At 39.5% G+C, this 15,000-nt stretch overlaps 1 protein-coding gene across 4 annotated transcripts in view; it reads right to left on the bottom strand.

Moving 5' to 3' along the window:
* Positions 1-15,000, bottom strand: part of LOC137997397 (xaa-Pro aminopeptidase 1-like) — a 39,913-nt gene that overhangs the window by 12,315 nt on the left and 12,598 nt on the right. For 3 of the 4 annotated variants that reach the window (XM_068843361.1, XM_068843362.1, XM_068843364.1), the window contains 15 exons: positions 13,689-13,752; positions 12,290-12,394; positions 11,477-11,517; positions 10,785-10,836; positions 9,254-9,276; positions 9,051-9,174; positions 8,655-8,750; positions 7,350-7,431; positions 6,746-6,905; positions 6,247-6,291; positions 4,767-4,853; positions 4,086-4,136; positions 3,307-3,371; positions 2,683-2,760; positions 900-971 (listed from right to left, as the gene is read on the bottom strand). In XM_068843361.1, coding sequence (XP_068699462.1) covers positions 900-971; positions 2,683-2,760; positions 3,307-3,371; positions 4,086-4,136; positions 4,767-4,853; positions 6,247-6,291; positions 6,746-6,905; positions 7,350-7,431; positions 8,655-8,750; positions 9,051-9,174; positions 9,254-9,276; positions 10,785-10,836; positions 11,477-11,517; positions 12,290-12,394; positions 13,689-13,752 — 1,145 coding nt within the window. The remainder of the gene's footprint in view (positions 1-899; positions 972-2,682; positions 2,761-3,306; positions 3,372-4,085; positions 4,137-4,766; positions 4,854-6,246; positions 6,292-6,745; positions 6,906-7,349; positions 7,432-8,654; positions 8,751-9,050; positions 9,175-9,253; positions 9,277-10,784; positions 10,837-11,476; positions 11,518-12,289; positions 12,395-13,688; positions 13,753-15,000) is intronic. The other variant, XM_068843363.1, reaches the window with a different exon arrangement.

Raw genomic sequence — 15,000 nt, 5'->3', positions numbered from 1 at the left:
TATTTTCGAAGAAAGTGTAAAAAGTCGTCAAAATTGTATTGATAATGTATTTCTTTGTATTAACGTCATGATAAGGGACTTTGATGGCGTCCTTTCCACAGGGTAGATCGACAACAACGTCGTTTAAGCACAGAAATGCACCATTTCCGGTGAAAGGGCAAATGATTGACAGGATAGCACAGTTTTGACTACCACGTGCACTGCGGGCGCGGGTTCCGTATGCAAGGTGGCTCGAAAAGAATTATTTAAGAACATTCAAAGCAAGTGTACACAACACAATGGTCAGAGAAACGGTCAAAAATGTGTTTTCACTCACTTCCGAACACAGGATCGTAAATATCGACAAGGGAGGCAGAGAAGAGAGACCCTGGAAACGAGGTTAAATATCCACATGAACGATGCCGCTCGCTGCATGCCAGTTTGTCTATTGACATCACACATCAAAATACGCGCTTTCATCGGTTCTTGAAGTCACATGATAAGGGGACTTTGTTCCCATACCTTATCTTACATTACAGTTTCTCTTGAGCACTCGAAATTTTTTCTGCATACACAACACTCTCGCGCTTCGGCTATACTAATTAAGGCTACCGCCTGGTGACATGTCCTCGCGACTTCGCTCGGCTGACTCCTTGCCAATTGAGAAGGAAATCCAATCGCGACTTGCACGCGTGATTTTTTCCGCGCTTTGAGCAAGTCACATTGAATTGCTACGAATTGCGCTGTTTTCACCTGCTGTGATTGGTCGAAGTTATTACTTGGGTATTTGTTTTACGACAGCGGACACTCAATTGAAAACCGCTCTATTGGTTATATTTCAATCAGTTCTGTCTTACTGTTAATGCAGTAACTACTTATCATAAACCAGCCCTTAAAATTAGTAACCAAGGAAACCTTACAGGTATTGACCTCCTGAATCCAGCAGAAAAATGCCGTTTTTGTTTATCGTAGCGTCTGTAAATTTATTTGCCCTGTGAAAAAAAAAAAAAGAAGTAGAATGCGATGACTCAAGGCCGAGTCATTTCATCTGTAGTTTCAAAGTCTAAATAAAGCTAGGCAGAGAGGTGTAAAACAAGGTGAAAACTGGTAAGAAAGGTGAAAAGAGTATTAAAGACCTCCATGAATTATTTACCATAGAAAAACTGAGTTTTGCAGCTTTTTACCATGAGGAGTCAGACTGGCGCAGTGGTCGTAAACCTAGCGATTCAGGTCAGTCCTGGTTTCCTCCCTCATCAAAATCTACTCACAACTAATAGGCTATACTCGTATTCTCAATATTGGGCTGGAACTAGCTTCCAATGGAGGCTAACGCGGTGGAATATATTATTTGAAAAGATTTCCCCGCATTATCCTCTTTTGCAAGCTAGTTCCTGGTCTGTTGCATTTGGCTGTGACGCGTTTGGTTTACTGCCTTTGCCAACTTAGCTTTTTCTTTAATGAATTAATCGTATATAATTATTTGAAGTTCGGGTTACAAACGAAAGGGGAGATGTGATCCTCGCAATTATATGAACAATAAGGTATCAATGTACTCCAAATGACGCTTCGTAGGCCGACGTTTGACGCAAACTCAATAAGGTATATATTTTCTGAAAGCTTAAAAATTGTGTATTACGAAGTGTTATTCAATTAAATGAAAAAAAAAATCAATGTTTTTCGAATATGATAGCGCCCGATTTCCAAAAGTACCAAAGTTCACCAATCAAGTAAGGGAACGCAATAAATGCCGCTATGTCTTCTTGGCACGTTTTTGTATAAAAAACTGCGTCGCGGAATTTTGATTTTTTGCCTCGTTCAATAGTTATGACTACTTTAGTGCAGGAATGCGTGTTTGATCGACGCTAAAGTTTAAACGAGATATATTGGAAAACGTTGATTTTTTTTCATTTAATAGGCCACTTTCAAAAATACCATAATACTCTTTGTTTGCCCTCCAAGATTTTGCATAAGCATCGTGTACAGTTTTCTTGGGACTTACAATGGTCCCAAATAGAAATAAAAACAATGCTTATGCAAAATTTTGGAGGGCAAGCAAAGAGTATTATAGTATTTTTTAAAGTGATCTATTGAATAACACTTCGTAATCTACAATTCCTAAGCTTTCAGAAAATATATACTTTATTGGGATTTCTGTCAAACGTCAGCCCACGAAGCGGCGCCAACAAATGGCATGAAAGAAATGTAAATATTGGAAGTGCAGGTTATAGGCGAATGCGAGAAATAATCATCGCAGATATCCTTGTGGGCAATTTAAGCAATTGCCTCGTTTATACAACAGAAAAACTCAGGTAGCTTTGACAGGATCGGGATTCGAACCCATGACCTCTGTCAGGATGCCGGTGCAATGCTCTACCAGTGAGCTGTGAAGCCACTCGGTTGGGAGAAGGTCAATTTGTCTGATTTGTTGGCCTGTGTGTTAGATTAGTGGACAAAGTATTGATGGAAGGGGAAACTGAGATCGCATCAAATCAAAGTCGTTGACATCGCCTATTAAGATCAATGCTACAATCAGATATTTATTGGGTGCTGAAATAAGAATCTCTTTTGTTCGAACACCCCCTACACAAAAGAAAAACACACCGATAGAGCTCTTTTTTATTCACTAAGTCTCTGAAAATAACGATTCTGGATTCGCACCTTAAGTTTGCGTTACACAGACTGAACAGTATGAACAGAACGTACTTGTAATGAATAATTGCGCTATTTGGTCCAAAGCCAGAAATTGTCGCAAAGCTTGGACTCATGAAGTTTTCCTGCTGCCTGCAAAAATTAAGTAAAATAAATAAATAAGGCTTTAAAACCATTGCTTAACGAGTTCAATGCGTTTGAGGCAAACTTTGCTGTTATTCCTTTCTCCCCGTGTTTGTAAACTTTGAATTTTTCTCTCCACATGGGAGCCTGTCTGGTGAGAGTTTGTTATGAGGATTATTGGTCTTAACGGACTATCCTCTTTAGTCTATGTTAGTTTAAGACGCTCTTCTTAAGAAAGTTAATCCGAGTTCGTCGCAGTTATATTGAGCGATTCTTGTATACGGCACGCATAACTGGTAAGAATCAACAAGCAAATAGGTTGCCATACTTCCCACAACGATATGAATTTGGAAAGTCAAAACGGTTATATAGGTCATTAAACGCCGAAAAATAAAGGATGAATAAAACTGTCTATTTTGAAAGAAGTTTGAAAAGCTTAAGGTGCTAGTCTAGTAAATCCATATAGGCGTCCCCTTTGAATAATATTTTCACTTTATCTTTGTTTTAATTCGACTAGGGTGTCAGTTATGCATTATTTGTTGGATGTCCGCTTACGTTCTAAAATGTAAAAGCTGTGTTTCCACTATTAATTCTGTAAGCTGCGTAGACTTCTGTGAAATCTGAAGTACAAGGAACAAATTGAGTCAACATACTCCACTCGATACTAAATATCACTCTCACATATTTACCACAAACGTTTGGAATTAAGATTCACACAGTTGAGTTTGTGTCAACAAGACGAGACGAGGGACTGTTCACCGGATTCTTCAAGTCAGGTGATTGGTTGCAATAAGCATGGGAATTGTTTCCTGTTTCTCTTGGGACTTACAATGGTCCCAAGAGAAAACCAAAACAATGCGCATTGAAAATTTGAGGGGGGGGACAAACAAAGAGTATTATGGTGTTTTCCGCTTCGGCCAATAGAGCTATATCCTACACCAGTCCTACGAAATTATAGAGGTTGTGAAGACTACTCTACCCAGAAGAACTTTGCCATTTCATTTACCCCCCTCCCCCCTCCCCTCCATCTTAATCAACAGTTCCTTCATTCATTCATCACCCGAACAGAGAAAAATAGAGATGGATACTAAGTTTAAAAATCCGATAAGCCCTAAGCGCGCTGCTCTAAGGTCTCGCCACTGTCCTTGCAAAATGATACATAATCCGCGTTGTCATGAACGTGACCGAAGACGAAGGAATCGCTCGCGTGAATTACTGTGAATCAGTCAGGAAAGGAAAATGAAAATCTGCAATCATTCTATACCCGTTCTCTAGCCAAAGGCCTCTCATAACTGAACTCATCAAATAAATATAATTAATTAATCGAAGTATACCTCATGCTCTATCCAAGCAAAGAACTCGCACATCGCCACGCTGTCCTTCAACTACAAAACCGAGAAACAAGAAAGCAACTGACTCTCGTGAAATTATCTATGACTCGTACATTAACTGATGTAGATGCTCTTGTTTATAAAAATCAAGCTACAATCCCGTAAAAAAATGTTGAAACACCTTTTAATTCATTCTCTGTATATAAAAAAAATATTTTCGAGAAGTAAATGTCTTTGTTGCGGATCCCCATCCCCATCAGCCGCCAAAAAAAATGTTGAAGAATCGCTCGGTCATTTCCGCTTCCTTTTCAACAACATTGTTTTGGGCGGGGAAGGGGGATGGAGGGATATCGTTGGGCCTTTGTTGCAGTCATTCTCCAAAAGGACGAAACTTGAAAACAGTCACAACCATTTTTGCCCGGGATTGTAACTCACACTCACTCAATTTTAAACAATCTGGAAGAAACATGGTGGGTCCTAACGATTTCAAACTAGCATGGTGCCATAGCACAGCTTTTCTCCAAAACGGTGAAGATCAGTACTATTTAGGCTGGAACAGATCAAAATTCATTACCAAAGCTCCTTCTGAGCGCGTTTAGGAGAATCGGAGAGTGTTATCAAATGCTTTGAAAACCGTATCATGATATACTTTAACTGATTTGATACTGAGGGGAATCTACTTACATTCGCTTTTTTCATTCCTTTAATTTCTGCTGCGTTCTTCAGTGCTTTCGGCAAAGAAATTGGAGACTCGTTTACCAACATCTTATTCTATGAAAACCAAGGAGATTTAACAGTATATGGTTAGTAACAAGATAAGCGAAAGACGTGAGCTGGATGATATCACTGAGAAGGACAAAAGTGGTAAAGAAATCGCGGGATTTAATCAAGGAAGCTCCCGCCAAGAAAGTTAAAGTGCTTAATAGCGGAAGAACATAGTAAAGATGACAATGACGTTAATTTTATGATGTAAAGTTGTAAAGGTCCAGCCCCTCAAGCCGTTCAGTTTGCATTTTAATAGAGGCGATCATCGCGAATGGGTGAGTTCATGTTCTGTCTTATACCATGGTAAGGATATCAACAAAACATCACGCAAGGGGCGATTACAAGTCCCGTCTCCCTTGGGGCCTGGTAATCGATTTAAAACACAGTGGTCGTGGACACCTTTTCCCTCCTTGTGAAGAATAGTGAAGATTGCAAAGTAAGTGCAGGGACATGCTCAGAGAGGAGCCTAAAATCCCAACTCCACGGCGAATGTGGGTTGAAAGGATGAGGAAACTTAACAAGGAATCAATGTAAAAAGAGACTCAACAATGAGGAGCAAGAAACGTCAAAAGGAAGAAACTCCAAAAAAGCTTTACATACAACGTAACATTTGAGCAACGACATGACTGAACAGACAAATGAACGAGACAGGGTTTGGCAACATACATGCACATCCCTTATACCTTCTGTATTTACATATTGCCGCTGATGCTGCCAACTGGCGATCTTCAATACACGATATTCCTTGACAGGCTACTCATAACGCGGAAAGAAAGAGAAAGAGCTCGGGGCAGCAAATATCGGGAATCCATGATCTTAGCTTAAATTGTACTCTTTTTTGAGCAACCGGAATTACTCTGCAATCACAAATGCTAATAATAGTCTTTTAACCAAGGGACTGCATTTTGGCTATCGTATAAGGGAATTGCCATGTTTGTTATTCGTTTAACGGGGTGTTCATCTACATCTATATCTACATGTTCCAGCACTCGGCAAAGTCCCTTTCTGACTAAATTGTGGCTGTTTCTGCGTAAGTGGCCTCATACACCACAAGCATTTTTAGAGACATCACCGCCAAGTCGGCCACTTCTGCTGGAGAAAACAGGACAGCCACAGGGAACTTATGAACATAGAAGATATTTGTGAGACGGGACCTACGGTTTACAGTCCTTATCCGAGAAGACTTGAAAGTCTAACCATTTTGCAGTTGAAATTACAAAGGCAGCGCTTTCTCCTCAGATATTTTAAGATCCTGAGTGTTGATCCGGCCGGGGTTCGAACCCGCGACCTCCCGCGTAACAGCCCGACGCTCAACCAACTGAGCCAGCGGTTTAGCGCTTAATGGGGCCAACCAATGAACGCGATATAAACTGAACATAACAAACCGAAAGCCACTGACCTTAGGAATGTTCATTTGTATACCATGACTTGCTGTTGTGGTAATCTAAGACGAATTGAGAATGAAGTAAAGATTTACCCGTAGAATGGGCTGAAGAAATGAAAAAAAATGAAAATGAATGTTGCAATAGATAGATCGGGACCAGTGTAAGTAAAGAAGACTGAATTAATGTTTAAACTTGCCGAAGAAACAATACAATTCGAAATCGCTTTATAAATTAATAATTTTGTTTGACGATTATCCTTACATTATGTGGCATTCGCCGCGGCCTTAAAACTCGAATAAAACCACGCAATAACTTCATGTATGACTGTATGCTTTTCAAAGTAATGCGACTGTACTTTTCCACTGAGTGGAAAGGCTGTACGGTAGGTTTTTTCGCTCGCAGCGCTCGGTTTTTACGCCATGACCAAGAGCCAAATATTTTACAAATATTGCACTCTGCAAAATAATCATCCTTCTCGAAAAGAAGCGCAATGCCGATCATGATCAAACTCACCCATATCTTGGCTTTTTTATCCTGAGCCAGTGTTTCAATCTCAGTAGTTACGGAATCATAGGATTTCAGCAGAACACACAGTACTCTTTTGTTGGGACACAATTCAACATTCAAATGTTCTTTCACTCGCTTCGTAACCTTATCAAGATCGACAAACAATCTGAAAATGCACAAAAACTCATTTTTAAACCATTGTACTAAGTATGCTTGTGAAACTTCGTCCTGTTCATCAGATTGTCAGACTAACAATAGCGTGTTTCTTATTTGATTAAATGAGTATATTAGCTCCATATAAAATTTAAAGTTTAAGAAGAGCGCGCTTAGTTGAGACGGGGCTATTATTAGAGCTGGGGAAAGGCCCTTAGTAATTGACAAAATCGTTAAGACTTGAACTTTTTTGTATAATAGTAGGTAATGGAAGAGAATCATCGCCGGTAGCCCCTTTTTAAAAATTCTTGCTTTCTTTACGTGGAAGGGAGGACGCCCATAAGTGTCTAAGGAGGGTTGCTAATCGAGGAGTGTGTGCGAAGGGGCTGGCGATGAAAATCGCACAAACTGGTTAAAATGATGAACAATACCGGTATTAAGGCACAAAACAACTCACGTTGCATCCTCATTTGTTATAACGGTGTAAGAGAAGAAAACGGGCGAGTACTTGATATCAAATCCACGAAGATTGAACAACCCTGCGACAAAGATATCAAGAAAAATTTGTGTCCGAGGTCTTGTACCCACAGGGGAGCTTTGCGTCGCCAACTTAGCACATCATTTTGCGAAGTGCCTGGTCAAGTCAGACATGCATAATAACTTCTTACTAAGCGAGCGCGAGGGCTGTACTGGGGAATATTGGCCCGAGGTCGTACGCAGCGCTCGTACAAAAAGGACCGAGGGCCAATATTCCCCAGTACGGCTCGAGCTAGCTCGGTTAGTAAGTAGTTTATTGTATGGCTTTTTAATTACCTTTTGCTTTGTTTTTGCAAGCCCGTAATCGGCCCGTGGGCATTACGGGAGAATAATGCCCTACAATTCAGTCACAATTAGCCAATCAGAGCGCGCTGTATATCGGCTACAAACACAAGCCATATAATAAAGTTAACTTAATCTGAGATGGCGATCACTCATACTAGCGGAATTAGTTGTTCACTTCTAGTCACTGGCTCCTGACAAACATTAACTGTTATTTCTCATAAATATTTGAATTCCCGTATCTGTGTGTAGCAATCAGGGCATTGAAAGTCTTTCTTACAGTTTTCACTATTCTGGTTATCTATCACCTATCTCGGCATACCACAATTAGATTTTTGTCTACAATTTATTGGTATCACCCAACTTGTGGACTGATACAAATCCTGCATTTTGATTGGCTACGCTACTAGAGGACTATTAGTATTAGTCCTCAAGTAGCGAAAAGCGTGTCGCTGCGCCTCAAGGGCCAAGGGTCAATAGCCCATTCGGCTTCGCCTCATGGGCTATTGACACGCGTAGCCCTTACGGGCTACGGGTCTAATTGTTAAATAATAGAGACCTTTTTAGATCGGAGGACGAGGACGACTGCGACTACGAGTTTTCCATTCTGAGCATGCACACTTCAAAAAATGTCGGCCTCGTCGGCCTCTAAACGGAAACCAGAACGGAAACCTCGTACTCGTAGTCGTCCTTTTCCTCCGATCTAAAGGTCCCTAAATACTTGTAAAAGCTGGATGACGTTTTTTTCTCCACCCATTAATTAACGAGTTGATCATTTGGTTTGATTGTGCTATTATGGGCCTTAAAACAGCAAGGGAGCATTCAGAACAGAGGCATTATAACCTTACATTAACCCTTTCAGCCCTCCATTGACGAGTAAAATTGGCTATTGTAAACATTACGGCAGAACTACAGGGTATCTGTCTTAGCACTAGCGGCTTACATGCTATTTCATCTAGCTTTTGAAGAACAACTGCGGTGGCAGATTTTTCTCTCATCACCTCTCGTAACGCCAAGACTTTATCTTGCCATTTTCTGCCTAAAATTGGAAATTAGATTTTTGCTAATTGAGTAACAAATAACTGAATTTGTCAGTGTTTCTTTGATGACGCAACATGCGTAGAGCGATTTTACCGGTGTTACAGGAGTCACCCTGTCTCTTGGTTTATCTTCTTGCAACTTGAAGCCCGTGAGGCTGGCGTAAGGTAAACAAATTGATGCGTGTCGCCGCGCTTTAAAATTGCACCACTTCTTCACTGCGGCGATGTTAGACTGGCTTCATTTTTACCAAAATGTGGACATTAGAATGAGGTAGTCAAATTGCACAAAAATCATTCACCTGAGTAAATGACATCGAGGACTATTAATTTCCTCATAGGGGGCTTGGGTCGGTTCTCCTTCCATATATGGTCAATGAGATTCTGCTGGATGGGAATCAGCTCTATGCGGTATTTCTTGAGATCCTTATGATATAAGACAAAAACGTTTTACTTCCACATAAATATTTGAAGCGACAAAATAGTAAGAAATGGGCGATCATACCTTGTACATGCGATCCCATTCACCTACGAGAAGAAAAAATAAACATTTTTCAAGAGCTGTTCTTCGCTCTTGTCAGGGGCATCCAACGAGAATATAGTTCAAAACCGTTTATAGCATTGTTAAACGTATCTTGGAATTTAAAAGGTAGATATAAGCATATTTTTATCCCCTAAAAATTTTTCATCTGTTCAGATTTCCTAGCTGAAAGTCTAGTGATCCGAAAATTATAGGGATCAAAACTTACCTTTTCGAAAATTTCAGCCAGAAAAAAGGCTTCCGAAAATTCTAGGTGAGCTTGTTAGGTAAAAATCCGTTAAAAATGGGCAATTATACCATTTTTTAGATGTTCGAAAATCCTACAACAAATGTTCCGAAAACTCTATATCTCAAATCGCCTTCAGAACATATATTTTCCGAAAATTGACGTTGGGTGCCCCAATCTTCTTCGCAAATTTGAAATGCTCTTAGTATACATATAAAAACGGTTGACTTTGGAGTGTTACAGTATTATGCTTTTGAATTTAACTTATATATACACAGTTCTCGCTTTGAATCCGAGCTGGTTGCTAGTGGAGGAATTTTGTTCAGAGTTACTTGTTCGATATTCCAATGAGAACAGGAAATTTGTCACATTACAGCTATGCACAACCGATGAGAGAACTGCAGCCTCTGGACAGTGGAAGTACAAACAGTGAAGATGGCTGCGACAGCGAAAGTGAAAAAGAACTCATTAAATATTTTTCTGGAGTAAAATAACTGTGGAGTAAATGTTGTAGGTAAACTAGTGTCAAAGAAGTTCGGAGTTTCCTTGTAAACCATGGAACTGGAACTGTGATCAGTGATTTCAGTATTTTTGTCAAGAAGTCATTGTAGCTGTTATCTGCGTGAACTCGGACATTCCTGATGTCCTTAATCGTCAAGTGGAAAACCGGCAAAGAACTTGAAAGAAATACAGAAGAGATGTCAGCTAGATTATTATTAACGATGAAATGATATATGAATTGGATCATATATGAACTGCGGATATGAAATCAAGTGAAGTTATGATCCTCGCAGTTGTAAACGCAATTTTTGCAATTGCGTAAAGAAGCCTGAAAAATTTAGGACTTCAACGTTGGTGGCTTGATAGCTCAGTTGGTTAGAGCGTCGCACCGGTATCGCGAGGTCACGGGTTCAAACACCGTTGAAGTCCTGAATTTTTCAGGCTTCTTTACGCAATTGCAAAAATTAGTGTGTGGCTTCTATGACGCCACAAAGCGTCAGGTTATGAATCGAACTTATCCAAGGGTTGTTAATCGGGGCAAGGTTCATCCTTCTTATTCCACATTGAAAAGATAGTTCACAGTTTATGCAGACGGCGAAAACCACTGCTAATAACTTTCACCGGCAGTGTCGACGGTAATCTGCAGACATGGACGAAGAGACGAGGACGCGAGGTATGATAAGTAAGTCAGTTGACCGTAGATAAGAGTTAATTTACAAAATATCCTTGGTTCTTTAGTTACGTTTACATGGAACCCTTTCTACTCACATATAGAGAAAAGAAAAGGGTCCACTCCAACCTTGGAGCCTCTTGAGAGGTTCTGAAATGAAATAATGATTAATGATCATGGCAGTGAACTAAGGAACTATGGAACCTGTACATATATCCGTTCTGGAAATGGACTCGAGCCATGAATATCATCAGTACATGGTTCATATTCACAGATCAAAGATATTATACACAACTGACCAGCAACCAGTTAGTGGAGCATTGTGCAGCACGATCGCAAAGTCATGAGCTGGTGTCGACTTCAAGTGGCGCTTTTCTCATGTAAAATTCATTTAGATTCAGTGAATCTAAAGCCTGACACTGTGAATACTGACGAGAGTGGAAATTGAGACATTCATGAGAAATTTTTGCACTTCCGTCCATACAAACAAGCTTTGCTGTTATCTGCATAAGCTCATGCGTTGCAGAGCATTATTGGGGGATGTATGATTTTCTCGGCTGCACTGAAAGATCATGCTCAACGCTCAATTTTGTACAAAGGAAATTAGCGGAAAACGATCGATAAGTTGATCTTTGGTGGCTCAGAGTAAACCTAACGCTCTCAGTATAAATTTAATTTGTAAGATAAAAATACCCAAACAACGTGTGCACAACGTGTATCACTGCCGGATCTTGAAAATTTGTTTCATGTTGTAAGTAAGAACAGAACATAGCAATCGTCTCAGTCTGACCTGAATGACCCATGAAGACTGACTTGGAGTTCCTCTTACACCTGAAGTTATATAAAATATGAAAATCAACCGGACAAAGATTAAGTTGAATTGAATTTACAGTATACGATGTGGTAGCACTATGCAGGCTTTGCTTTAACGCCATATAAGACTGAGATTGCCACATGACAAATTTTCAACCCCAGTTCCGGGGTGGAAACGAAATAATTGTATCTCGGTTATTCATTAAAAGCTCCATTTTGTTTCGAAGTTATTCATCATTTATTATTGAAATTTAGTTTGATATTAATCTTTCCGTATTCGTTATTCTTTAACGGATGTTCGAATGGTAATTGTTCCTTACTCATTTTCTTTTTAAACCGTTGTTCGTTATTCATTATTCCGCTTCCATCCCCCAAAACCCAATACGGTAATGACTTGTTTACAGGAAGCCCCAGGTATTCCGCTGTAAGGGATTTTTCAACAGTGTGATGATTCTGTTCTATTCCACGAAGTCTTTTAAGCCATGTTAAAATGTTAAAACATTTTACAAACCTTACTTAATTCAGCACTTCACTGAATCCTGACTTGACATGTGGTGTATCGTTTTGATGTTATGACGTCAGGGAATCATTAAATCACGTTCCTAATAACTTCGGCTTTCCTAATTTCTGTTACTTAGCATATTCGCATATTTAAGTTATATACATTGGGTAGTCAAGTTGTTAAGAAACCTTTCACACTAAAAGGTTTTTGGAAAATATTCTAGCAACATCACTGAATTTGACCTTTTTGATTTGCAGACGTTATTCGTATTATCCGTAAGTGTCGTACCTTCCCTCTGCAATATCCAGTTACAGTCTAGTTCCATGTTAGCTTGAAGGAAATATCGTCCATCAGTCCACAAAGCAGCCTTTCGTACAGTCACAATAGCAGTCCCTGAAACACGACTCTCATTTGCCTTTGATTTATAACAGAAATCAGCTACAGGTTTAGAGACTATATTTATGCAAAACACATATATTTGAATTGCAAAATGATATTTTTTGAAGTTGAAGATCTTCGCATTTAGCAGATGCCTGTGCAGTGCTCCGTCAATTGAGCTTTGAAGCCAATTGGAAGATGGCCCTTTCGTAATAAACCCGTACAGGATGCCCGGGTTCAGGCTTTGTTTTCACTTCTGCTAACAAAGCGTGTGCGAAAATGTTCAACCTGAAAAAGAAATCACTCAAGCCACACCAATGGATAATTTTGAGTGACTTCGTTTACAATAGGATAAACGTTCGCGGATTTTTAAATGTTTCGGCGGATTCATCAAATTTGGGGGATTCGGATTCGTGCATGTTTATGTTACAGGCTAAATTTAAATTCAGGTCAAAATGATTATAATTTAACCGACCCCTTTTTCACAATGGAAAACAAGAACTTAATAAACTCCCCCCTCCCCTTTACAATGTTGCTTTATTGGGCAATGTAGCACTTTGTTTGTGTACATTGTAAGGGGGAAGGGGGAGGAAAATAATGAAGGTGAACTCGGTTGTTAATATTTAATTGGCATTTTGTGAAAACATCACACACTGAAGCGTCCCAAAACACTGAAGGGTCCCAAACATTTTTGTCGAAGATTGTACGTCCATGATAATTATTCTAACCTAGGTTGAAATTGAAAGTAATAAACATCAACGAAAAAAATATTGGTAAATAAATCTGTGCTGGAAGTAAGGGGGGATGTGGTTAGCGTAAGTACAGGCACGTTAAACTGGACTGATAGTGAAGTGGAACTGTTACTGGGAGTCGTTCAGTCTTACTTATCACAACAAGATTTTGAAGGCCTTGAGTGGGATTCCGTGAAGAGCAAATACGAGGACATAACAGTGAATTTGTACGCCGTCAGTATGACAAGAGGAAAGGCAAACAAGAATTCCCACACGGCATCAGTCTCCTTTCTCGTGGGGAAATTGCCAGCAAAATCAGATATCTCAGGAAAGAGAATAAGAAAGCGGTAGATTCTGGTAACTCCGCCGCCATCTTGTGCAATCGCAATCCAGAATGATCGCGGGCGGGCCTAGAAAACTTGGATTTGTGGGATAAGTTTCCACTTTGGATTTTCCGGATTCGTGACGAATCTGGGAACTTTTTATATCGGATTCATGTTTTGTGTGTAAACACAAAAACGAGTCCGGAAGCTTTTTCTCTAGTGTAAACGTAGTCTCACAAATGACGTCATCCTTACCATGTGATCCACTGAATCCAGAAATAAATTCCCTTCTCTGATGCTGAGGCGCAACGTCTTCACTCTGCAGATATTATAATTATGAAAACTATGTGCATATTTAATTCACATCATATATGACTGAAGGCTGTTCTCTTTTGTCGCTTTTTTTTCGAGAGGTTTCTATTTTGCTGTTAAAATCGCTTACGTGCACCCCGCTTCCTGGAAATCAGCCTTAATTTTAACATTTCTTAAGCAACACTCTATGGAAATAAAGCCCAGCCGGAACTAGCAACTCTTAAGCCTGGGCTTAACAAACACTATTAGCGGTTTTACTTCATGACTCGGGAATTCTGTCGGTTTTCCTTCTTCTATTCAGTCACAACTCATCTCCAGTAATTCAATGTGGTGTCAAGTTTTTAAGTGTTTAGGAGTCATGTAAAAAGAGATATTTGACAATGAAATGTAACAGGTGGAAAGCACTGAAGAGACGCAGGTCCTTCAGTGAGCTGCACAAAAAAATAATAATTAACTCAAGTTAACAATAATAACTCTCATCAAATTCATTCTTAATGTCTAAATTCAAATTGAGGTTGAAGTGAATGCTTATGGAAGAATATTAATTTATCGCTTTTTGCCCTCCTGTTATTTTTATAGACCTGCAATTTTTTAGGAATATTGATGAAACTATTGTAAACACATTGAGATTACTTGTTGAGATGCCCATTTCTTAGAACTGCAATTCTTCTTCTTCTTCTTACTATTATTATTATTATTATTATTATTATTATTATTATTATCGTTATCATTATTATTATGACTGTGTTATCTCGTTTTATTAAGATGTTACCGGAAAGTTTGAAATATTCCCAAGAGCAAGCCACACTCAGCAGCCTCAGGTCTCGAGAACTTTTCTAATAATCTTTGCCGAGCCCAAAAGTGTGGCCTTCTGCATTAGCTCTATGCGACTTTTCAAGTCGAGTTTTTCCAACCAGCTTTCAACATTTTTTGAAATTGTTCCTAAGGCCCCAAGAACGATTGGGATAACTCTCACTTCTTTAAGTTGCTAGATCTTTTTCAATTCCCTGCGTAGTTCGCATTTTCTATCTTCCTAATCTCCCTTTGATTTACTCTTTTGTCACCAGGGACAGCAATATCAATAATGTCGCATGTGCTTTCCTTCTTGTTCACTACAACTATAACTGGCCTTCAGTGAACAATCAGATGATCCGTCTGGATGTTAAAATCCCCCAGAATCTTCACATCATCTTTCTCCATAACTTCTTCCGCTCTGTAGTTGTACCACTTCTTCTTTCCGAACAGGCCATGTTTC

This window comes from Montipora foliosa, chromosome 3 (assembly GCF_036669935.1).
Source record: "Montipora foliosa isolate CH-2021 chromosome 3, ASM3666993v2, whole genome shotgun sequence".
Classification (NCBI taxonomy): Eukaryota; Metazoa; Cnidaria; class Anthozoa; order Scleractinia; family Acroporidae; genus Montipora; species Montipora foliosa.
The sequence above is the reverse complement of the archived record's forward strand: the minus strand, read 5'-3'. Positions and strand labels throughout refer to the sequence as shown.